The following is a 23,968-nucleotide window of genomic DNA, read 5'->3' as shown; positions in this document are numbered from 1 at the left end:
CATTGTCACAAAAATGATGAAAAAAGAAACAATAATTGTGGGGTTATTTTTTTTCTCCCTGAGTTAAAAAACTGTATTTGTTCAACCACATCCAGCAGGGATAGATAAAGTCCACAAGACTTCTTCGAAAAAAAGCTTCAGGATTTCTTGGAAAAATTGAGATTCAGCTATTCGGGATCAGCAGGCTCTCGTGGATATGGCTGTGATTATGATACAGCATAGTTTCATGTGTAGCTTTGTTTCCAGTCTACTGTCTGTGTCTGTGTGTGGGTGCGATGGCTCAGACAATTGCTGGAATAAATATTTAGGATTTTGCCCAGAACAAGATGTTCCTCAGATTTATAATAATATGGTGATAATCCAGCATCAGTATTATACCCTCATTTGGCCTGATTCTAGTCACATAAAGTCAAACTTATTGAGCCGGTGTGGAAGCTGGGATTTCCTGGATAGACTGGAAATAAATGTCAGGGGAGATAAATGAGGAGAAATATAATTTTAAATTCACTATCTTAACCATTGACAAAACTATTGGAAACACATGCTTTAACAAATCTACCATAATCCAATATTAAGAAATTGGAACAAACCTAGAGCACAAGGCCATTACTTGTAGCCTGACAGTAGAGTTAGCCCATTTTTTAGTTTATTGTCACAATAACAACTTGTTTTTATGGAGCGTAATTACTTCGCCGAGTCTCTGAGAAAACCTCTCGCCGTGTTTTTCCACCAGGATTGAGGGAAATCTATATTACTGGAAACAGCCTGTGCGCATTCCTATTATCTTTAATGTTGAGGCGGTGAATTCCCAGAATGAAGGCTGTGTCAGGGCCGCCCGGCGGGGCGGAGTCAGCCCCGCGATTATTCCTGGAAAGCGGATAGGGAGAAGCTGCCGAGCGATTCCTGGGAGCGAGCGCCGGTTCAGCGAAGACAGGAGCTGCCGGGCGACCCGGAGGGTGAGATGAGCCACAAGGCGGGCGGCCGAGAGGAGGAAGAGGAGACCGGGACTCGGCGCGGCCATCCCGGGGAAGTGACCGTTTCAAACAGAACGCTCTAACGACAAAAAGAACCCGCTCCGACCGTTCGAGCCGTCTGTCATCACAAAGCGAAACGAGCGACGGCGGTTGGTGCGGCCGATGTGACGTCAGAGCCGCCGGTGCTGTGCAGAGTTCTCAGAATAGACTTCTAGGAAACGGTAAATTGTAAAAGCCAAGCCTTTTACACTCCGTCCTTCACACATTTGGGTCCCGTTCTGGTGACAACACACTCCAGACCGCTGCTAACTGAGTGTTTTACGTTTTGGATTAAATGTTTAATGCTTCTTTTTTTTTTTTACTCTATGTTTTACATCCTGTGTTCTTATATAAACTACAGGACCAGACCCTATTTGGGTACGCGGAGCTCTTCGCCTCTTTTATAACGCGTTTATTAGGGTTTTTCTCTCCTTCCCTATTAAAACCGATGGTAAGGGTCGTGGAGGTGTTTCTTCTTTAAACAAAGCTCGTTCTTGATTTTATGAAGAGCAAAACCTGACTGGATTTAAGCCACTCAGCGGATTCAAGAAATAGCATGATTCTTTGTGTACCAGGGTGAGTTCACTTTTCTTTGTTTCTCCGTGTTCTCCTTTGTTGACCGTGTTGAGGACATTTCATTCTACTTGTAAATGTTATATGTTATATGTAAGGTTTGTAAATAATACATTGACTTATTCTCAATGCCAAATGCAAAGGCCTGTTACACTCAGAGATATACACAAATGTATGTGGTTAGACTAATCGAAAACACTAGAAATGGTCCTCATCAGAAACTATTTACTTACTAAAAGTAGTAATTATACAGTGCTTTTTTTCTTTGGCTTTTATTTAGCCAGGAAAACTTGACTGAGAATCACATGTTATTTTAAAGTGAGACAAACAACAAAACACATCACACAAAATTCACCACAAAATGAGAATTAAGCAAAAATGTGATTTTAATATAATTAACTGGACAAAACATTTACATTTTGTTGTTCTCAAGTTCAAACGGGAAAGTTAGTCATTCTTTTATTCTACTTCTTCCTTGTCCTTTTTGTTCTTATCCAGCAATTTTTTTAAAAAAAGGAGCCGTAAATATTACATGATGTGGATTCCTGTGTTAACATGGAAAAGTAAAACCATATTTTCCACCTTGTTTCCAGTCCTAGAGCCTCTCTGCCCGTTGCTCCGTCCACTGAAGCCCCACGGGGCATGCGGGCAGGAACGGTACCTCCAACCCCTTGCCTTCAAAGCACCCCTCCGCTATGGGACCCCACAAAAGACCTGCGGGCAATCGCCAGCAACTTCTGCTATCTAGAAAATTCAGGTACAGTATGAAAAGTGTTTCACATTCTCGAACTGTTCCAGGCTCTGTTTGGCACATTTCATTTTCTGTTGTAAAAGGTGTCATTAAATTACATAACTGTGGGCTGTTAACTCTTAAAATCAGGATCAAACTGAAGCTCAACATGAAGGACACTGAAAAGTACTCAGTGTTCAGAGTGACTAATATTCAGGAATCTGTGTGTGTAGGATGGTACTGGGGAGCTGTAACTGCGGCTCAAGCCCACGCTGCACTTCAAGAGGCATCTGAAGGAGCCTTCTTGGTACGGGACAGCAGCCACCCTCTGTACATGCTGACCCTCTCGGTCAGGACCGCACGCGGCCCCACCAGTATACGGATCCAGTACAGCGGCGCCCAGTTCTTGCTCGACTCCAGCTCCCCGGCCCGGCCCAGCCTGTCGTCCTTCCCCAACGTGCCCAGCCTGGTGCAGCACTACATGGGACCAAAGACAAAAGCAGAGGAGGGGAAGGTGGAGGAGGACGCTCTCACGAAACCCTCTCAGCAGACAATACAGGAGTCGTCTGTGGTGTTAAAACTGAAGCGGGCCGTGTACAAGCCCCAGGGTCTCCCGTCCTTACAGCACCTCACACGTCTCGTCATTAACAGACACTCTGACTGCCCTGACCAGCTACCACTCCCGAGGCCTCTGCTGCGTTACATACAGGACTATCCCTTCAAGGTATGAGGGGTCCCTCAAGTCCATTACTCTATTGGCTGAAACTCAGCTGGCTGAAAAGAAACAAACTGTCAAACAGGTACTTTGTGCCTGTTAATGACATTGCTGCTCCAGCAGTTGGAGGCCAGTCACGAAAATACTGGACACAAGGTCACGTTTTTGCTGACGAAATATGTACAAATTCAGTTTATACTGACGTGCCTGGTTTCAGACTTAGTTTGTCAAGGACTAGGTGATGAAGTACCCTGGAGAAAAGACAACTTGTGAGCTACCCTCAGTACTGTAATCTACAAACATTTTATAATGAATGTGGAAACTGTCCATATCCATTTTGCCCTCATCAGTTCTGGATGTACATTCTGTTCCCAAGAAGTACACTGATTCCATTAGACATCTTTTAAGACATTTTATTTTTCTCAGTAAGACATTTTTTCTACCTTTTACATGTGTACATTTTTCTATTAAAATAACCACTTGGAGTCTAACTTTCTGTCCTTTACATCCTTTTCTCTCGTGTTGCTTAAAATGCCGGTGTTACTCACAGGGTAAAAACAGAAATACTGATAGGACTATGCACGCACATCCAAACCAAAGAGGGCAGGTGCTGAGCCGAAAGTAAGCAAAAAGAGAAATACTGTCGTCGTCATCGTCATCATCGTTATTATTAACCACCACATGATCACTGCTGTTGTGACACTCGTTTCGAAATATTTTCGCCCTCAATCACCTTTGAAACACAAAGACTGTGTGGCCTTTGAGCTTTTAAGTGTGCGACACAAGCAGATTGTGTGAGGAAGTAAAGGCCACATTGTGTGTGTTTTTGCTCAACAATGCTTACAGCCTGCATCTGAGTCAGCGAGCGGACAAGCGAAGGGGAGGACCGTTCATCAGCGGATTCACAGAACTACTGAATGCTTCCTGGGAGGAGGGTGAGATTCTGAGAGGCAGGGTTCTAAGAAAAGCCTCGGTAATTACCTTCAGCTTTGAGCCTTGCTTTTGTGCCATCTAGCACACATTTTTATTGTGGCGCAGGTTGTGATCACAACTGTTACCAGATTAAAAGTGCAACAGTGACGTGAAAAATCATTTGAGCCTCTGTAAATTGTGAATTTTGAGTGATCAAATCAGTGTGAGCGTGTGCTTGGCGGCTCAGTGGGGGTAGGGGAGCTGAGGCTGTGGCGACCTGGGCTAAAGCCAGCGTAATAGGATCTCAGTTTCTCAATCCAGATCCAGCTTGTGGTCCTTGTTTGACTTCCCTTTCTGAAGGATGCAGAATCGCGGCCTAGGAAACAAAAACAAATTAGTGTAATGGACTTGTAATTTGGACTTGCAATGTAAGCTTAATTTTGTAATTAAGTTAAGATTTTGTCCATGTGGCCTTTTACTTAAACAGTGATGGATACATCACATTCATTCACAACATGAATACAACTTTAGCATGAAATCACAGGAGGTTAAATGATGCCAGAATGATTTAATGACACCCGGGTGACAGACATGATGGCCGAGAGGTTCTCCGGACAGACCTGCCGGTGATGTCGTGCCGTGTCTCGACATAATGCAGCTCTTCCACATTTGCCTCTACCCATCGTCGAATGAGCGGAGGGTGTCTGGGATCCACCTCCAAGTAAACACGACTGTTATTCACCGGAAAAAGAACTCTATTAAATACATTAAAATTTAATTCTCAACAGGACAGGATTATCGGAAGTAACTTTGAGGTGAGAGCAGTGGCACATGTCTGGAACTGTATTCACTGGAAGTCTTTTAAAAAGCTTAACTCATTAATGAGGCAACATGATACATGTGTTTTTCAGAACATGCTGTGACAAGCCGCTGCCGCTGCTGAGAATTAAACCCAGGTGTGTGTGTGTGTGTGTGTGTGTGTGTGTGTGTGCTTATGTCGAGCAGAGGAGTTCCTTACCCTTTATTTGATAGAATCTGCGGAGCCAGAGTCAAAATCTGTTTGATCACTTTTAGGCCATCTTTACCTCCATCTAAAGCAGCGTGGTCTTCAAACCTGGCCAAACAGTATCCATATTATATCACCTACATACATTTGATGTCACATATTTACAAAAAAATATTTTTTATAAAGGACACCTAAAGCTCTGATGCCCACTCATTTTATAGATTTGTTACATTATCAAGGGTTTGATCTTTCAGCTACTCTGAAAGTAAATTATTCAAATTATTACATTAAATTTAATTTTTTGTCAAGAATCATACAATTATTTATATGACCTTATTTTAAGCCCCTGCATTTATAAACAGTATATACGCAGTTAATTAAATGGTTTATTACCCACATTATAACACACTGAACTATCTACAAAGCCAAAACGTAGTAATTACAGAAAGTGAAAATTTTTTGAGTGAACAGAATCTGACTTGAAAATGTATTTATGTCAGAAAATTGTGTTATGTAAAATTTGCAGTTATTATAAAATCTCAGCTAAAAACCAAATGGTCAGCTACACACAGATAACGTTAAAGCAAGAGATCCATTTAGCTAAAGCTAACTAATAAGATAGCAACAGCTTTGACTAGAGCTAAATGTATTTTCTGCTTGTTGCCGTTGCCTGTAATTGAAATATTTGAAAATTGATTAACTGACATTTTGGTACTTCAATATATTATCCAACATGACAGTATACTAAACAAGACTGCGGTTTATTAATGCTTATTAGTGGATTTGTCAACAATTACACATGCTATGAAGTATCCATAACTGGTGTACATACATCTAATGAATGATTGATAGCACGGTATAAAACATAGTTGTTATAATTAGATAATGATATAATATTATACAAATGAACAAATCCTTACAGTGTGCTATGAAGAATTTATTAACTGTGCAATATCATACCTATTAACTGTCTATACTGTAATCAATTATTAAGTGTTTATACTGCTTATAAATGCTAACTACGGGGAGGCTGAATAAAAAGTAAATTGAGAGAGGCTGAATGTGTATCAGTCACCTGATAACTTCAGGTTCCAGTAACAACATGTCGTCTGAGAACAGGTACGGAGGGTTACTGACCAAAGTCGAAACTGGGCTGCAGAGGCTCAGCAACTTTTCTGCATCTGACAAAACACAAATTAATTTCTTTTTTTTTTTTTTTTTTTTATTATCCACAGTGTTTTCAGGTGTGTTGTTTAACAACTGCACTGTTTTCACTTACCTTTCATAACATCTAGATGATAAACCTGTAACCTGTCCTGAAGCCCCAACCTGCACACAATAAGTCTTTATTAGACTTTATGCATTACTCAGCACACCTCAATTCATAAAACATTAACCGAAAGTCCATGAGCAGGATAAAATGAAATCAATGATGACATTCATGACTTGTTTTCATGTGCTATGCTACAATTACCATAACGCATTCTCTGCTGTTAAATCCACAGCATCCTGGCTTTGATCCACTGCCACGGCTATAAGCTGGTGAAAGAGAAACAAACACGGCAATTAAAAGCTGTTCAGAGACCTCAGGGAAAAACTTGATGTGCCCGTATTCCTGTATTTGTCTACATGAGGAAGTCAAGGCACATTTACAACTTTACAATCTCTTAACGGCAGAAACATAAGCAGACATGACGATGGGATAGGGGAAGGTATGTTTAGGTCAGCAGTGAGAGGACAGTACGGACTGTGCTTTGCAATGAGCAGCCAACACTGATATATCCTATCACGAAGCCTTTTCATCTACCCATATGCATCTATTCTAGAGCTGCAACTAATGATTTTTTTCATTATCAACTGACTTAATTAATTAACTTCTATTCAACACTAAATCATCAAAAACTTTAAAACATCAACATTGACAAACGGCCATCAACTGTTATCAGAACACACATTGGTATCTGAAAATTGTGTAATTAGTCAACCCAGCAGCCAAAAATACCCCCAGTGGACTGAACTTACATGGATGATGGGCCACTCACAAACAATTCACATTGTTGAAACTGAGGCTAGTATTTGGTTTTTTACTTGATTATATAACTGCAATAAATTCCTTCTCAACAAGAGCTGCAGTTAACTAGAAAGTGCAATTTCTGAAGAAATTGCAGTGTGAATGCTGTCTGCTGCCGCCACCATGCTGCTCCGCCACTGTCACGCTGAGATGCTGCTCTAATGTTGTGCTGCTCCTTTCACGCAGCTCTGCTGCCACCTGGTGGCTCAAACGTCAGTAATATGCTGCTGCTCAGCTCGTGCTCCCTTACTGATGGTACTGTTTTCATTGAGATGACACACCTCTGAAAATGCAGGTTTTACTTTATATCTAGTATCTACACAGCTCTATGTTCTGAATGTGTGATTTCCATATCAGTTATCACGTCAGTAATTACTTAATTAACAGTCTAAAACACACACAGTTTGTGTTTATCTGTTTAAAAACTGAGCACACAGTGAGGAGACACTTTTACCGAGAAAGCTGGAAAATCCGACTGTCCCTGAACGCCCCTTGTCGGAGCTTCGACAGTCAGCTGAGCTCCTCTTACAGAGATTCACACAGCTCTGAAAATGCAGGTTTTACTAAAAACAGTCCATGTCACAGCCATAAAGTGCAGACCAGTGGACATAAGAGAGTCTCCTGAACACGTAGATGTAAGCGAAGGTCTCTATCTGGTGAAATGAGCGCTTGCTAGCAGGTAAGAGAAGTGTTTCTCTCTCCCTCCCTCCTCTGTCATTTTAACATGGCAGTCAATGAGCCGTTCGGTTGGCGCTCCTGTCCCTCCGAGGCTCGTGGGACGCGCTGCGTGCGTTTCTGTGTGTTGTGAGCCACGTGACTGCGTGTCCAAAGACTTAAGCTACATTTTGAGTCATAAACTGTGACTGTGGGTGAAACGGTTCGGCCAAAGCAGCGAGTTAAAGACAAAAGCTTCATGTGATTTTTCCGCTCCTCCACGCTCTAGCGATGACGTCACCGCTCTAGCGCGGCCACATACACACTCATGTAAAATGAGAAAAAGGAGGGAGAAACTTTTTTTTTTTAAAAGACGACTGTGATGAAGTGGTGAATGGCACAAAGGAGGTAGAGGTATGTGCTGAAAGAGGGAGAGATGATGAACGTTTTACAACTTGAATGGAGTTTCTAGCTAAAAGCATGAAGGAGCTGTGAGGGCTAGAAGTCGGGTGAAGAAATTTCACCTTGTGAAACTTTCCTCCATTCATTCCTATGGGGAAATTCCTATGGGGAAAATTTGAAAAATTGAGTTAATATTGAATATTATGGAAACTGTAAATGTCAGAGATGTGAAAAGTGATTCCGATCGATTCCCGATTGAGCTGCATGTTTTCCAGTTGGAATGAAGTTTCTACCTTGAGCGGTTTGGGAGTAGTAGCGATGACAAAAATGCGGCGGAAGAATAAGAACAAGACCAGAAGAACATATGTTGTGAATATGAATAGTCAACTATTTTGAGTAATCGATCAATCAGTTTGAGTAATTTTTTAAGAAGTAAAAAATCTCTGATTCTGGCTTCTTGAATGTGTATAATATATATATATTGAATGTATATATTGAATAATAATTTTTGGTTTCTTCCTGAATATCTTTGGGTTTGACTTCATCTTGGGCTTTAGGAAACACTGATTGTCATTTTCACCATTTGCTGACATTTTATAGACCAAACAACTGATTGATTAATTTGGAAATACTAGACAGATTAATTAGCAATTAAAATAATGGTTAGTTGCAGCCCTACTCCCAACCTGCCAATCAATGGACTAAGAGAGAAACCCTCTCAACAATGTTATAGAAGTGGTGGAGTTCTCATTTAATGTCAGCCATTCAAAATGCTCACAACGACTATGTTAACATGCTTATTATGAGCAGGTGTCACATTTACAATGTTCAACATTTTACTTCAGCTCGTTAGCTTGCTAATATTTGCTAATTATAAACTAAGCACAAAGTGCAGCTGAGGCTGTTGGGAAAGTCCTTAGTATTGGAGGTATTTGGTGCTACATGAAAAGCTAATTTATCCTGAGGGGGACATGAATGTCCGCACCAAATTTCATGACAGTCCATCCAATAGTTGTTGAGGGACTTCACCCAAAACCACACATTTGAAGCTCATGGTGGCACTAGAAGAAAAGACAGGAACACCAAACTCATTAGGATACGTCATCTGGGGACCATGAACGTCTGTGCAAACTTTGGTGTCAATCCATCCCTATGATGTTGAGATATTTCACTGAATATGTGAAACCCACTGCTGGTGGTACCACATAAAATGTCAGTAGGATACATCCAGTGGTGGCGACGAACGTCTGCAACAAATTACATGGTAATCCATCTAATAGCTGTTGAGATGTTTTAGTCTGAACCAAATGGATGGAAAGTAGCTAAAAATCAGATTCCTTCACCAAGCACAAATCACACCTCAGGAAGACTCTTCAGCAGACTAAGAGAAATGGCACCAGAGCCACATCCCACTTCCATACATGTCTGCTGGGCATCTGCACCCACTCCAGTCCCCGGCTTCATCTCCAGATCAGTGAGCACGAGTTCAACCAACTCCTGCACCAACACACAGAGGAATCACTGCTCTGGTTATGTGCCACTGATCACTTTACATTGTGCATATGCGTGGCCCGTGTTCCCCCTGTCCAACCTCAGTTTCAGGTCTTGGTATGAACACAGGAGGTCTCATCTTCAGCGTCAGACCTCTGAAGTCCCACTCTTCAATTACATACTGCACAGGCATTCTACACCAGACACAGAAATATTTATGAGTATTCTCAGTATATTAAAAAAAAAAGCCCCACACATATGAATACATATGTACATGTAGGGTAGTGTATAGATAAACTTTATACCTGGATAGGCGTCGAGTGCAGAGCTTCCACATCTGCTCTGTCTTTTCTCGGCTGAGGAGCTCTGTCAACTTTGCCTGCTCAAGGCTTTCAATCTGGATGAATAAATACGAAAGGAAGTGACGCTGTCGAATATGAAGGACAGAAATTACATCCGGCGATGAGCTCAGCAAATTTCAACTTACAGTTTTACCCCCGAGCAGATGAGCCATGATGTAGTGGCTAGAGTGGTCAGGCTCCGTCACACCACTCTCCCAGAAGTGTGTCTTCCATAAGTCCACCGCCTGAAGTGCTGTGATCCTGCCCGCAGGTAAGGCCGGGGCGCTGCATCTGCGCACTGCATGGGAGCCCCAAAATCCCTAAAAGCATTTTAATTTGAGAGAGTTTCTAAATCAATCCAAACCTACAACCATTGTGCATTCCAACTATGTGCTAACAAGCACTTGTTCATTTGAGGGAACCTCCATCACCATGTACGAGACACTGAGGAGTCAAATATGAAAACTAAATTTCAGATCAAACCTCAGACACACTGACTGACACTCAAGGTCCATGCATTTAGGTACACCTACACAATCCAGCACAAGGCTGCATAATATTGAGAGGTGCTTCTAATGACCTGTCTGTATGTAAATGGCCTTTCTGTCACTGACAACGTATTTTAAGTACTTTTTTTGTCCAGCCTATTAAATATTTGTTGCTCAGAGCTTCTTAAATGTTAGTATCTCCTGTTTCTCTTGACATGAGTAAAATTGTAATAAATAATCTATAATCTATTAATAAAATAGGATTTATAGATTAATCAAAGTCTTAGTTGCACTTCTGATGGTGTATTTTTGGATACACAGAGAGCCTTGACCTCTTTGACATTAACATGGGGACAATGAATCAGTCTTTCTTCAGCAATTTGTTCTCTTAAATGTTGAAATCATGTTTTAAATTAAGCACTACCTCACTGCATTTTGCATTAATAAGCTTGTATTCCACTATGACTCATACATGCGTGCCTATTTCCCCTTTATATTTTTACCCTGGTGATGAGGTCTACTGCTGGGTATGTCAGTGTGATTAGTTACCCAGATTTGATCCAGTTGATCCAGTAACACAACTTGCAAAATAGGCCACTCTGAAACCCACTCAAATGTAAATGTAAAAAATGAGTGAGTGAGTGAGTTAGTTAGTTAGTTACCTTGGGTCCAAAGCATCTGTAGCCTGCACTCAAAGATCTTCTCCACATGATCAATATAAACAGACCCCCGTGCATGCACCATCAGCTGTATACTCGCCGCATACTGACACACTTTCTTGGTCACATCTATCGTCCTATGCGGACATTAAACATAATTTTCTGTAGTCGGACTGTGTGCTATAGGACACTGTTAATAGTATTTCCTCCACATGGCGCAGAAAACCTCTCTGGCTGTTGACCTGACGCAAAACGTCTCCGTATGCGCCGCTTTTTGCGCAGCACTGACGCTGGTGAGCCGTGTTGCCTTTAGTAACTGTCGAATATATGAAGTTCCGAGCATGAAGCACCCAAAAACCACAGCAAAGTGCAGATTATCACCAAAATACCAACGTTTTGTGTTTTCTTTCTACGAGGTAATGTAAGTCGTGTGAACATTTGATGGTAAAATTGATGTACACAGCTGCTAGCTAATGTATCAACCTCAAACTGAAAATCTGAAATACGCTATTTCTATAAAATAATGCAACAGCAGATCGAAAAAGATGTAAAATGTAAAAATACTTTACAACAGGCATTGTCTTATTGTTAGTTTTAATAAACAAAAAAGACACATTTTCCACTATTTACAACGTCTGCTGTTATGCTCAGTAATTTACGGGCAGCCCTTGAAGGCATCGATATTGTTGTTCCCAGTCTGGTTTGGATGAATGTGTCGACTATTGGAGAGTTGTTGGATAGTTTGCCATCAGGTTTACAGCTTTTTTCCTTCAAAGGACAGTGGTAACACATTTGTTCGGACCTTGTCCAGACGTCTGACCTGCTAGATGTATTTCACAGGAGGTCACCGGCTCGTCTTCCAACGATAAAACTGGGAGCTAGCAGCTAGCTCCAGCTGCTAAATAGCAGTAGATGCAGGCACACAGAGGAGACTGTCTGCTGTTACTGAGCCGGTTTGGTTAAAGTTTGGTAAACTAAATCCCCTGGGGTAAGGTTGCCCTGACAGGAAGGTATATGATTGGCATGGCCAATCGAATAGAGTGTATATTTTTTAGTGAGTTTCATCCCACCCTGGGTCCAAAGATAACATATCAGGTAAGTGGGCAAATACTAAATGTGGTGTTGGTTTAGCATCACAGCTCCACTGATTGAACAAGGGAAGTGATGATAAAATGATCACATATTTCTCATTAATTGCCACAGTCACTACCAGCATGGCGTAATTATTATGATATTTAAGTTCATGTACTTTTATGATTTGGCTTCAGAAACTTAAAGCACAAGGACATTGAAGTGTAATTATAAGCTATGTTTTTCATTTTACAAGGTCAAGTATGTGGAAAAGGTTTACGAAACAGTATCAGAATTAGTGAGTCTTTCCAGAGTTTCTGTCAAGTGTAGGAGGTCAAGTACTGGGAATGAGGTTAATCTCAGTTGTGTTAACAGTGGCCCAGTCAAAACACAACAACATTTCTTTAAAAAAGCAAAACAATGACAGGTCAGATTATGGAAAAAGTGGGACAGCACTCCTTGTTTGTGTTTGGACAAATCTCTTCCATCCTCTCAAACTCAGTTTAAAGTCCATGAAAGGACACTGCAGACAGCAGCACACAGGAAACAGGAAATGACACAACTGTCACAGAGGACCGGGCTCTGTCCAGTCACAAACAAACGTCCCAAATGTCAGCATGTTTTCTCAAATGTTGTCGTGCTTTCTGAAATTTTATTGTGTTTTCTGACCCCTGATCAAGCTGAGGTGGAGTTTAATTTTCTACATAAAGGCGCATGCTTGAGATGATGCATAGTGACTGAAATGTCCTCAGGTGCTGCATGAATTCACTGCCAAAAGTGTTTCAGTTTATCAGATTAGATGAAAACGTGTTGTAACCGTAAAAAAAACCTGAGCAGTGGCAGGTATTGCCCTGGATAGTGTCTGCATCCTTGTGTGTGACTGTGTGTATAATGGTATTATCATTATAGTAATTGATCTTATTAATGGTAAACAGGTATTTAATTCCTTTACATACATTGACCTTGGAAGTGAGAAGTACATAATCTTCTTAGTGTATCTTATAGAATGCATTTTGTCATTCAGTGTCCCCTATGTCCTCCCCTGACAGGTCCCAGAGGAATACATTTCACGGGAGCTCTTTGACACAGTTCAGGTTTATATTATCACCAAGCCAGAACTACAAAACAAATTAATAACAGTGTATGTAATCCAACACTCCTCTTCTGTCTCTTTGCTATAATTCATTGATTTTCATTCACGTTTATGAGGGGCTGGTATGTTGCTCTTTTTCAGTATCAAACTGTGCTCTATACATCTTTTAGCACTGCCATGGGAAAGAAATTAATCGGCTGTCCAGTGTGCATCGAACATAAAAAGTACAGACGAAATGCCCTGCTGTTTAACCTCGGGCTTGTTTGCGACGCCCAGACAAACACGTGTGCCCTGGAGCCGATTGTGAAGAAGCTGTCTGGGTACCTCACAACACTGGAGGTAGTGGATGACGCATTTCACTTCTGCTCTCGTCGCATGTGATTACTTTGATATTTGTACAGACATGTCACAGATGGTTTTAGATGTGTTTGCCTTGTGTTGCAGCTGGAGAGCGGTTTTATATCCAATGAGGAGAGCAAACAGAAACTTTTACCCATCATGTCGACCTTGTTGGAAGAACTTAATGCCACAGGAGCCTGCACCTTACCCATAGGTATTATATTATATTATATTCCAGTTTTGCGCCCTGATTTAGTGAGACTGTAGAAGTGTGTTAGTACAACTCGTTGCACCAAAAGACGACCAATTCAAGTTCGGTTATACTTTGGCTTCATGACAGACAAATAAGGCCCTGAGACACAGCAGCACCACTCTGGAAGCTGTTGTGTAAAGTGTGTGCTGCAAAGAGAGGAAAAAACACACATGCTGGATTAACGTGAATGATGATGGGCTGAAGATGGGTGGATAAAGTTTGCTTACTATTTTCAGATGTATTTGAACAGGCGAGGAATGAAAGTCATCGCTTAAAAACATTTCTAATTATATTGATCCCCTTCAAACACAATAATTAACCAGGGCATTCATTTATTTTTGACTTTGACTTTTAAGGGGAAAACCACAGTCTTGACTATGTGGAAAAGTAATGAGTACTAAAGTTCATGGTTTGGCACTTGGACACCACACTCTGATATAGTGGCAACAAAACTGTTTTTTATAAAAAAATGTATCTTGTTTATTTTTCTGATCTGTGTCCGTTTTCTAGACGAGTCCAACACGATCCACCTAAAGCTGATCCAGCTGCGAAAGGACCCCCCGATTGTCCAGGAGTACGATGTGCCTGTCTTCACCCAGTGCAAAGACCATTTTATCAAATCTCAGTGGGACCTCACCACCCAACAGGTAGACTCCGTGGCCGACATCAAGGGGCGTGGTGATAAGACATGTGCCACAGTTCTTAGAGGCACGAGGAGGTAGATTAGTGATTAAAGGCCTGTTATCTCTCCCCCCTTCTCTCTCTCTCTCACCCAACACGACCCCAGACAAAAGGCCGCCCACCTCTGAGCTGAGGTCTGTGTGAGGTTTCTTCCTGTTAAAGGGGAGTTGTTTCTCACCAACGTCGTCTAGTTCTTGCTCATGTGGGGATTCTTAAATCCTCAATTCTTGAATCGTTGGGTCTCCCTTAAGTGTCTTGAAGTAAGGTTTGTTTATGAATTGGAGCTATATGAATAAAGGTTGCTTGATTATCAGCTGCGCAGATAGTGAAATATCACATCCATCAATATATGGTGGAGAAGGAGATGCCAGTACTATAATGTGGTTTTGCTGCAGTAATGAACAGATTTACAGCTTTCTGTTACATAGTCGTGTATATAGGTCTCAGCAAGTTCAAATGTAGCTCAGTAAAAGCCAATAATGTTCTGTTGTGCATCGTTTATCGCAGATCCTGCCCTATATTGATGGATTTAGGCACATCCAGAAAATCTCTGCTGAAGCGGACGTAGAGCTGAATCTGGTTCGCATTGCTGTACAGAATCTCCTGTGAGTACATGTCGGTGAATAAAGGGCAACACATCAGGATAAGCCACTATCCCGTTTGTCACTGCTGATGCCCGTTGGCATCATTTGTTCTCTTCAAATAACGCAGTGCTTCATGACCCAGCCTGTGTGTGGTGCATTTCAGCGCAGTCAGACTGTAATTTCCAAAATAAACCGAAGAGAGACACTCAAATTCTTCTTTTTCTTCACAGGTATTATGGTGTTGTGACCTTGGTGTCAATATTTCAGGTAAAAAACTAAACTCAAACAACACGTTGGACTAATTCCTCTGTGACTGTGTGCCTATGTAATAAAATCTTAATTTTATGAGAAAGGTTATTGGTGAAACCTGTAACTTTCAGGTCATCTACATCTTTTATTTGACACGTCAAAGCTGCTTTCATCTTTCAACTAAGATTATTAGAATCTCAAAATACTATGACTTTTTTTCTGGGAATATTATAACTTTCTTTCTTATACATTTACTACTTTATTTTCCAAACATTCTGACTTTATTCTAAAAATATTACCACTTTTTTCCCATGATATCACTATTTTACTACATTGTGGCCCTAATTCTCTCTAACTAATTGAGGTTCTATTTAGTTTGGTGATTGTCTCGTGTCTTTTTGCCTCCATCCAGTACTCTAATGTGTATTGCACCACCCCGAAAGTCCAGAGCCTCATAGACGACAAATCCATTCAGGAGGAGTGCCTCAGCTACGTCACCAAGCAGGGTAAATAAGGGTCATGATTGTGGAGCTTTATTTTGGCCTTCTCTTTTGTGACATTCATTACTTTGTGTTACTGTCTGTCAGGTCAGAAGCGAGCCAGCCTGAGAGATGTGTTCCAGTTGTACTGTGGTCTGAGTCCAGGAACCACAGTCCGAGACCTTTGTTCACGTCACGCGCAGCAGCTTCAAAGAGTTGATGAGAGGTCGGCATCAATCACCTCGTCGGTTCCCGAAAAGACTTCACGACTCCCAAAAAGTCAGGACATTTACTCATGGGTGTCATGTCATGTGTCGCCTTTCAGGAGGCTGATCCAGTTCGGCCTGATGAAGTCTCTCATCCGACGGCTGCAGAAATACCCGGTGAAGGTGATCCGCGATGAGAGGAGCAGGCTGCCACGACTCTATACCGGCTGTCATAGTTATGATGAGATCTGCTGCAAAACAGGCAGGTTTTAAAGCTCTCTCTGGTTGTTTAGTGTAACTGTTACCGTGACTAACGGTAGAAAACAAGTGTGTTTACAGTGTCATCATTTTACAGGGATCAGTTACCAGGAGCTGGATGAGCGTTTGGAAAATGATCCCAATATCGTTGTGTGCTGGAAGTGATGTGACGTGAACTGAAAACAGAGCAACAGCCGTCAGACTGAAAGTTACAGAAATGCCTCAACCAAAGATGCCTCCAGTGAGAGGAATAACAGAGAAAAGTGAAGTAGTGTTTTGTAATTTTTATGCTAGGTTTGTGTGTGTGTTTTTATAATAACCTTCTCTTCATTAAGAATTGGCATACACTTCTGTTTAGATCAAGCGAGGAAGGTGATATTTATAAATATTGTACAGAGGAAAATCTGTGATTAATAAAAGAGATTGTGCCACAGTGTGATAGTTTGAAATCAGAGTGCAAATAATGCAAAAAAAACAAAACAAAAGACATGTAGAATTTGCCATTTGATGTAATTTGCCTCAGATTGATGCACTGCGACACGCAGATACAGAAGATCTCACATTATGCGACTGGAAAAAAATATTTAACTAACTTTTAAACTGCAATAACAGACTGTCGAACATTAATTTTTATATATTATATACATGAAGGTACTTGTACTTGTGTATGTCATTGTCTTCATTTCACTGCACTTGTGTATTTGACAGCTTTTGTTACTAGTTACTTTACAAATCAAGAGTTTACGCACAAAATACACGGTGAGCTTAAAAATTATGATCCATTGTTACAGATTGAACTTCCCAGCTGTATATTAAATGCGCCATCACGTCAACGTACAACAGTAAAATGGGTCTTACACGTAAATACATCAGTACTTCGACTTTTGACACTGGAAGTACACTCTGCTAGTACTACTTCTTTGTCATTTTTTTAGACCTTTTCATACTCAGCCAGGTGCTGGTTTTACCTGAGGAAGCATCACCCTCCTCCGGCTGCAGGCAGGAACTACGCTTGGTTTACTGTAACCATGACGACCACAGGAAGCGACAGTAACCGTGACAACCACAGGAGACGAGGGTAACCGCTAACACAAGTTTAGCTAACTTCAGAAACAACTTGAATGAAGAGATAGTGAAATTAAATTCGGGCAATTTTCTTTTTTATCGAAATGGACACGTCGGTAATTCTGCCTGTGGAAGCAGAGGGGTTTGTTCAAAGTCTGGAAACTTTCTCTGTCAAAGAAGTGGGCTCTGCGAGGTAAGAAGGCCCAGCTAGCTACAGCTAACGTTAGCAAGACTTCAGTCAGTTTACACAGATATAAGCCCGGTAAACTAGCCTGGGTGTAACAATATACTGTGTCTCAGGTGTTGACACACTTATGTAGTGGTGGAGTAAGTATTCAGATTCTAAAGTATAAGTACTAATACCATACTGTAAAATACTCAAGTACAAGTAAAAGTCCTGCATTGAGAATGGCATTTAAGTAAAAGTGTGTAAGTGTAAGCAGAAAATGTCCCCTGTGGCGTATTACTCATGCATGAAGGAAAAAGCAAGATTTTAACTGTTGTAGTTGGTGCGGGTGGGGCTCATTTTAACCATTTAGCATAGGACTTCAATTGATGCTTATTTTCTTTATGTATTAATCTGGCGATTATTTTATTCATCATTGTTTGGGTTGTAAAAATCAGAAAATAGTAACAAATGCAGAAATTAATTTTAATGATTAAATAATATCCGTGATGAATACTAATATACTAACCAGTTTCTACTCCTCTGTGAACTGTAATACGGACGTTGCAGCTAATCAGGACCAAACATAAAAACCTGATCCGCAGCCTTCATCATTCTGTCAGTGGGAGGATGATCTGCTGTGTGTTAATATTGCACACAAACTAAGTGCATGTATGTTCCCGTGACAAAGCGATACTACACTTCGCGTTAGACCAGCATACTGCCCATCAACAGTGTCCCTCGGCTGAGAGTATACGTCGCTCATAAAGAGACTTGTCAAGGCCGAAACTCTAAACACAGCCTCCTCCGGACCACGTTTAGTTTGAGTCCCCGTGCTGATCTAGCGAGGGAAGAGGAGAGCAAGCCTTCAGGCTTAAGGCTCAGCATATCTCGCTATCCCACTAAACTCGCTCCGTAGCACGCCACTCAAGTCTTGTGTCACATATGCGCTGCCGTAATCGCCCAACCTGCATTAATAAAGGATAAAAAAAAACAGTACGTCCCTGGGTGGGCTCGAACCACCAACCTTTCGGTTAACAGCCGAACGCGCTAACCGATTGCGCCACAGAGACGGTCATGCTAGCCCTAATTTAGCTCACATTAGACTGGGCGTGGGTTCTCCATCTGGAACATGGGGCTAATGCTGTCTTGTTTTGTCATGTCTTAAGCCAGCGTTCATTCTGTGACCAGCAGGGCGACTCTTCTGGTTTCAACAGATTGTTTGAAGGTCTAAAAAATTCATTGATTTATGACCTCAGTACCAATTGGCTGATTATGGTCACATTTAGACTAAAATAGACCATAAAGCAGGGTATAGACAACTTCGGCACATCCGGGAACTTCAGCCTGCAACACGTCCCCGCTTCTCTCTGGGGGATAAACAAACGAAACTCGCTGTACATTTTAATGTAAAATAGCGGTACAAAACATCGTCAATAGAGAACCAACTGAATGAAATTGCTTTATAAATTATCTGAAGGCACCACGTCAGGTAAATATACATCCACTCTACACGACCTAGAAAGCACAAGATACACAGAAAAGATTCATTTGATCCACTTTCAGTCATGTCCCTCCAGTCTGCAGCATCAGGCTGGTGTATTCAGGTCCGTCAGTAACTCACTCCGTGGCCAGAGGTGTTCTTACCTCATAGAGTCTTCAGGTTAGCAAATTAAATGTTTTTAAATATGTTAAGTCCTGTTGCAACCAACTCCACAGCATCTCTCTAGCAGAATGTTATCAATTTGAATTGGCTTGTGTGGACGCTGTTACTGTCAATATGTGGGATATGGCATTGTTTTCCCCTTAAGAGAGCTGTGGTGATGAGAGCTACGCCAGATGACATGTTGATGATCTAATCTATGCTTTAAAGTTTGTGACTAACCAATCAGATGCAGTTTGCGTGGAATGAAAGTCACTTCTGGCTCCAAAAAAAAACCAAGATGGCGACACATATAAGGCCAAACTCAAGTCTTCAAAACGGCGGTTCACAAATGAGTAGGTGACGTCACAGTGGTTACTTCCACTTCCTATAGACTGTCTGTGGCTGGATCACAGTCTATGGCTGGACACTGTTGTCTCTCTGGAGTTTGTATCTTGTACAAATTAATGTCTGGATAACCGGACAGGTGTGGATGTTCATTAAGTAGCAGCTCATAAAGCCCAACCCTGCCCTGTGTCATGATTTTTCTCTTTGTGTGTTGACAGGTGGTTCAGACAGCATGAGCACATTGAGAAACTCAACATGCAGGCAATACTGAATGCTTCTGCCACACATGATGAATTTGTTAAGGAGCTCTTGGTATCATACAGAAAGGTGACCTCACTACTTCACTATAAATCATGTCAAAATGCCAGTGGCAAAAGACTTCCCTGGTCGTTTCTATTGCCTGGAAAAATATATAATAGCGTGATGAACTCATTTAAACAAGCTTTTATCTACTTTTCCTCCCTCCCCCTCCTCTCTAGATACCTGTTCTGGTCCATGAAATGATCCTTGTTGAAGTGTGGAAGCAAAACGTGTTCCCCATCTTGTGTCAGCTGCAGGACTTTAATCCCAAGAACACATTTCATCTTTACATGGTGGTGGGTGTAAAATGAGACATAAAATGATCACCGGCTAGCAGCTCTTACACTGTAACTGACTTTGTGTCCTCTTTAATGTCTCTTTCTTAGATCCACCACGAAGCCACGATCATAAACCTGCTTGAAACGATAATGTTTCATAAGGTCAGTGTGCTCACAAACCCCTATATTATACGAATCTGTAGCTTATTTTAACCCTTGTATGGTGCTCGGGTCTGTGGGACCCGTTTTCATTTTTTTATCAAGAGCAAAATTATACGATTAATTATTTTTTCAAACTCAGACTCATTGGCCTTGGCTCATATTGATGAGTCTGAGTTTGAAAAAATGATTAATCGTATAATTTTTCTTTTGATAAAGAACATGAAAACGGATGAAATCGGGTCCACAAACCCGAACACCATACAAGGGTTAAAAGTGTCACTATAGATTCTTTCTCTGTATGAACATTGGTGTAAATTAAGCTTTATGTGTTTTTAAGAGTTTTGTGTGTTGTGTAGGATTCATGTGAGGCGGCTGATGACTCTGTTCTTGACTTGGTGGATTACTGCCACCGCAAACTCACCCTACTGGCCAGCAAAGCGATCAGGGAGGGCGTAACAACTCACAGCCAACACAACCTGACAGGGCAGGCAGCTGCGTCCTCTATGGAGGTAAAGACGTCTCAGAGTGATGCTGCTTCTGATGGGTTTCATTGTTCAGACTGCTGCAGAAGAGCCTTTCTTTCACTTAAATCGATCTGTCACATCACTGTTTTCTGTTGCTGCAGGAGTTGCAGGTGCAGAGTCTTGCGCTGGAGTTTGAAATCTCTCTGAAGGCCGTCTCTGTGCTGCGCTACATCACGGACCACACAGAGAGGTACGGCAGTGTCTGGGTCGCCTGAAAGGTTCAGTGATTAGAGGCATCACAGGACAGAATCCCAGAGCTTGTGTCACACTTGTAGGCCTTTCCACTTCAAGCTAAACCATCACATTATGTCCTTTTAGATACTAAGAGTGCTGCTGGCTGATACTAACACTAACATCAGTTATTTTTTTACAACATGTTTTGTTTTTTAAAACACAGTGGCCAACAATACCTGGCACAATTTCATAGAAACTGATTAAAATGAATGTTAGATTGATTGTTTTGTCCAAACAGCAGTCCAAACCCCTAAGATGAGCAGCCAGTTTACTTGAAAATGAATAAGCGATTTATCAATTTTTCCTTCACAGTATCAGTGTGATCAATCGTATGCTGTGCACCCATAACCTGCCTTGTGTGCTGGTTCAGCTAATTGACTGCTGCCCTTGGAGTTGCTGTAGAGGAGGTATATCACACCTCTTGCATATCAAATGTGTCCTCACATTTTTGCATCTTATAATGTAAATGTGCTTTTTGCCTAATAAATGACCCTTCGTACAATTTCCTTCTCCATGTCTGCACCTGAAGGGCAGGTAGAAAAGTACATGAATGGCAGATGGCAGAAGATTCCTGTGGAGGACCATTTAAAGATGACAAAACTGGATGGTCAGGTTTGGATTTCCCTTTACAACCTGCTGCTGAAGGAAGACTGCCAAAGGAAATATGACTTCAACAGCTTCAATAAGAACCAGCTTCTAAAGGTATTCTGTGGACGACACTTTGCATCAGTCAGTGATTTTCAGCATTACTTTCTTTATCTTCAGGGCGTCATGCTGAGCTGCTCGAATTATTTTAGTTAATCAAGGTGTATCTATCACCTCCTCCTCCTCCGTGGCTGCTGTATATTAGCAGTAAACTGAAGCTCAAGGAAGTGTGTGAGTGCCAGATCATTGTCCTCCAACTTGTTAAAACACAGATTCAGATTCCAGGGGTTGTTTTGACCAACATGTTTCCTCCTATTATTTGCTCTCTCATCCTCTTCCTGTTGCATTAATTATATAACCGGAGAGCCTGGTGCATCCTCCTGTAATCACATTGTTCTTACACTGTCTGCGTAAATCTTTTTTTTTTTTATTCTGAAGTTCACTTTGTCATTCTTGCTGCTCTATTATTTGTCGTTGATGTGCCGCAGCTCCGCGGTTTCTTGACGGAGGTGCTGATTGATCAGCTGCCCAACCTGGTGGAGCTGCAGCGCTTCCTGGCTCACCTTGCTGTTTCAGACCCCGCCCCTCCAAAAAAAGAGCTTATTTTGGAGCAGGTAGACACCAACACCTGCACACGTGTCTCTATACCCACCCACGCCCCTGTGCATTTACCCATAGCTTTGCTTTATGTACAGATCCCTGAAATGTGGAACCACATTGTGAGGGAGAATTCTGGGAAGTGGAAGGCAACAGCAAAATATCAAGTCAAAGAAACCTTCAACCCATCTGAAAGTGACCTGAGGCTACAGGCGCAGAGGTGAGAGTGAAAACACCTGTCTGAGCACTGCAGGCACAGAGTCACAGAGGCACTCAATCCAGTTGCATTGCGTTTATTAAGTATTATTATTTTTATTCTTTATAACCAGCTTGGCCCAGACGTACAACCTGGATGTGATGGAGAGTTTACTTCCTGAGAAGCCAAAGTGTGGATCCTGTGGGAAAGAGGCTGCAAAGAGATGCTCTCGATGTCAGGGAGAGTGGTACTGTCACAGGTAAGACTTAAACAGAAACAAGTCCAGCAGTGATGGAGACACTGTACCAGACTGTTGTGGTGAAGAGGGAGCTGAACCTAAGGGCAAAGCACCTACATTTACTAGCTGATCTACTTTTGCCAACCCTCACCTAGTGATGTTATGGCAGGTGGAGGAGCTGCTGCAGGTCAGGCTTAGGCAAAGTATTTCTCTTCTGTTCTGTTTTCAGTTCTGTTGCAACTTTAGCTTTGGTTTGTTGTTGTGTTTAATAATTTTGTTTAATGATACTTGTGATGAACGCTGGAAAAGGAAGTTAATTGTCTCAGCATTTCTCTTATTGGATCCAAACCACCGAGTAAATGAGGTGCAGCTAAACCCAAAAGAGAAATCCCTAAAGCATGTGGGTGTAAACCTGAGCTACTAAACTACTCTAACAGTGTTAAATGTGATATCACAAAAGTGCCTTTTTTGAATGCCTGTATTTGTTTTATTCTTTGTTTGCTTTATTTTTGTGGTATTCTTGTTTTTTAAATGCACAATACTTTTTCATCAGTCTCCTGAGTCTCTCTTAGGCATTTCCCCTTTTGTCGCTGCTCTTCCTTCTTCCATATTTAGAATCCTCTGGTTGTTATTCTAGTTACATTAAACAACCAAACCTATTACGTATACAAACTGTAAGGGTATGCTGCACATGCTGGGGGGACTACATATCCCAGATGGCTGGAGGACATGGCTAGGTAATGTGACCAGTGGACTACCTTGCTTAGCCTGCTGCCACGACAACCGTTCGGAGAATGGCTTGGACGGATGGATATATGTCTGTGTTTCTACATCAGACACACTCCTCTGTAATACTGAAAATCATACATAAATGTTTTTGTTATGTTGATATGATGCACCAATGTATGTAAAGTCTCACTCATCTTGTGTTTTGTTTTTCAGAGAATGTCAGGTGAAGCACTGGCCTAAACACAAGAAAGCCTGCCAGCTCATGGCCGAGGCCACAGAGAAGATCCAGAGGGAGCTGCACATCAGCAGCAGCTGAGAGACAGACTGTAGAAGCACATGGGCGAACAGGAGATCAGCACAGTCACATGACAGGAGGAGAACAGATCTGCTTTTGGATTCTTGTACATTTTAAATCTTCTTTCTTTGAGTGCTGGAAAAGGTCAAAATCTTGTAGTTTCTGACTGTAATGTTTGTTCCTATGACTGTTTTAATCATTGGTCTCTTTAATGAAGGAGTGTGGGGGGCTCTCTCCACTTCCCTCTCTGTCAAGAGATTTTATACTTCGACAGAGGTAGA

General features: G+C 41.6%; 4 protein-coding genes and 1 non-coding gene across 6 annotated transcripts; 3 read left to right on the top strand and 2 right to left on the bottom strand.

Annotated features, from left to right (window-relative positions):
- The first annotated feature begins 901 nt into the window (after nt 1-901).
- On the top strand, nt 902-3,522 carry cisha (cytokine inducible SH2-containing protein a). The gene is made up of 3 exons (XM_070843291.1): nt 902-1,589; nt 2,180-2,343; nt 2,550-3,522. The coding sequence occupies exons 1-3, from the start codon at nt 1,570-1,572 to the stop codon at nt 3,044-3,046; spliced, it is 681 nt and encodes a 226-aa protein (XP_070699392.1). The 5' UTR covers nt 902-1,569; the 3' UTR covers nt 3,047-3,522.
- On the bottom strand, nt 3,457-11,307 carry hemk1 (HemK methyltransferase family member 1). 2 transcript variants are annotated; one of them, XM_070843270.1, is made up of 11 exons: nt 11,059-11,307; nt 10,055-10,228; nt 9,873-9,964; nt 9,668-9,761; nt 9,436-9,573; nt 6,424-6,488; nt 6,229-6,278; nt 6,025-6,130; nt 4,962-5,057; nt 4,564-4,674; nt 3,457-4,319 (listed from the first exon to the last, which is right to left on the bottom strand). In XM_070843270.1, the coding sequence occupies exons 1-11, from the start codon at nt 11,131-11,133 to the stop codon at nt 4,256-4,258; spliced, it is 1,065 nt and encodes a 354-aa protein (XP_070699371.1). In that variant the 5' UTR covers nt 11,134-11,307; the 3' UTR covers nt 3,457-4,255. The 2 variants fall into 2 exon arrangements, with proteins under 2 accessions (XP_070699371.1, XP_070699379.1); XM_070843278.1 differs by having other exon boundaries at nt 6,025-6,124.
- Nucleotides 11,308-11,750: 443 nt separating this feature from the next.
- Nucleotides 11,751-16,701, top strand: nprl2 (NPR2 like, GATOR1 complex subunit). Its single transcript, XM_070844693.1, has 11 exons — nt 11,751-12,150; nt 13,176-13,267; nt 13,390-13,558; nt 13,664-13,772; nt 14,322-14,458; nt 15,000-15,097; nt 15,307-15,343; nt 15,738-15,831; nt 15,913-16,030; nt 16,130-16,272; nt 16,366-16,701. The coding sequence occupies exons 1-11, from the start codon at nt 12,070-12,072 to the stop codon at nt 16,431-16,433; spliced, it is 1,146 nt and encodes a 381-aa protein (XP_070700794.1). The 5' UTR covers nt 11,751-12,069; the 3' UTR covers nt 16,434-16,701.
- Nucleotides 16,702-17,437: 736 nt separating this feature from the next.
- On the top strand, nt 17,438-23,958 carry zmynd10 (zinc finger, MYND-type containing 10). The gene is made up of 12 exons (XM_070837143.1): nt 17,438-17,526; nt 19,708-19,816; nt 19,969-20,085; nt 20,176-20,229; nt 20,586-20,738; nt 20,855-20,943; nt 21,300-21,394; nt 21,517-21,689; nt 22,121-22,246; nt 22,328-22,449; nt 22,559-22,684; nt 23,606-23,958. The coding sequence occupies exons 1-12, from the start codon at nt 17,438-17,440 to the stop codon at nt 23,706-23,708; spliced, it is 1,356 nt and encodes a 451-aa protein (XP_070693244.1). The 3' UTR covers nt 23,709-23,958.
- trnan-guu (transfer RNA asparagine (anticodon GUU)) lies at nt 18,499-18,572 on the bottom strand. The gene has a single exon. It is a non-coding gene; the product is annotated as a tRNA-Asn (tRNA).
- Nucleotides 23,959-23,968: the final 10 nt, after the last annotated feature.

This window comes from Pempheris klunzingeri, chromosome 2 (assembly GCF_042242105.1).
Source record: "Pempheris klunzingeri isolate RE-2024b chromosome 2, fPemKlu1.hap1, whole genome shotgun sequence".
In the NCBI taxonomy this organism is placed as follows: Eukaryota; Metazoa; Chordata; class Actinopteri; order Acropomatiformes; family Pempheridae; genus Pempheris; species Pempheris klunzingeri.
Note: the sequence above shows the minus strand (reverse complement) of the source record. Positions and strands in the feature narration are given on the sequence as shown.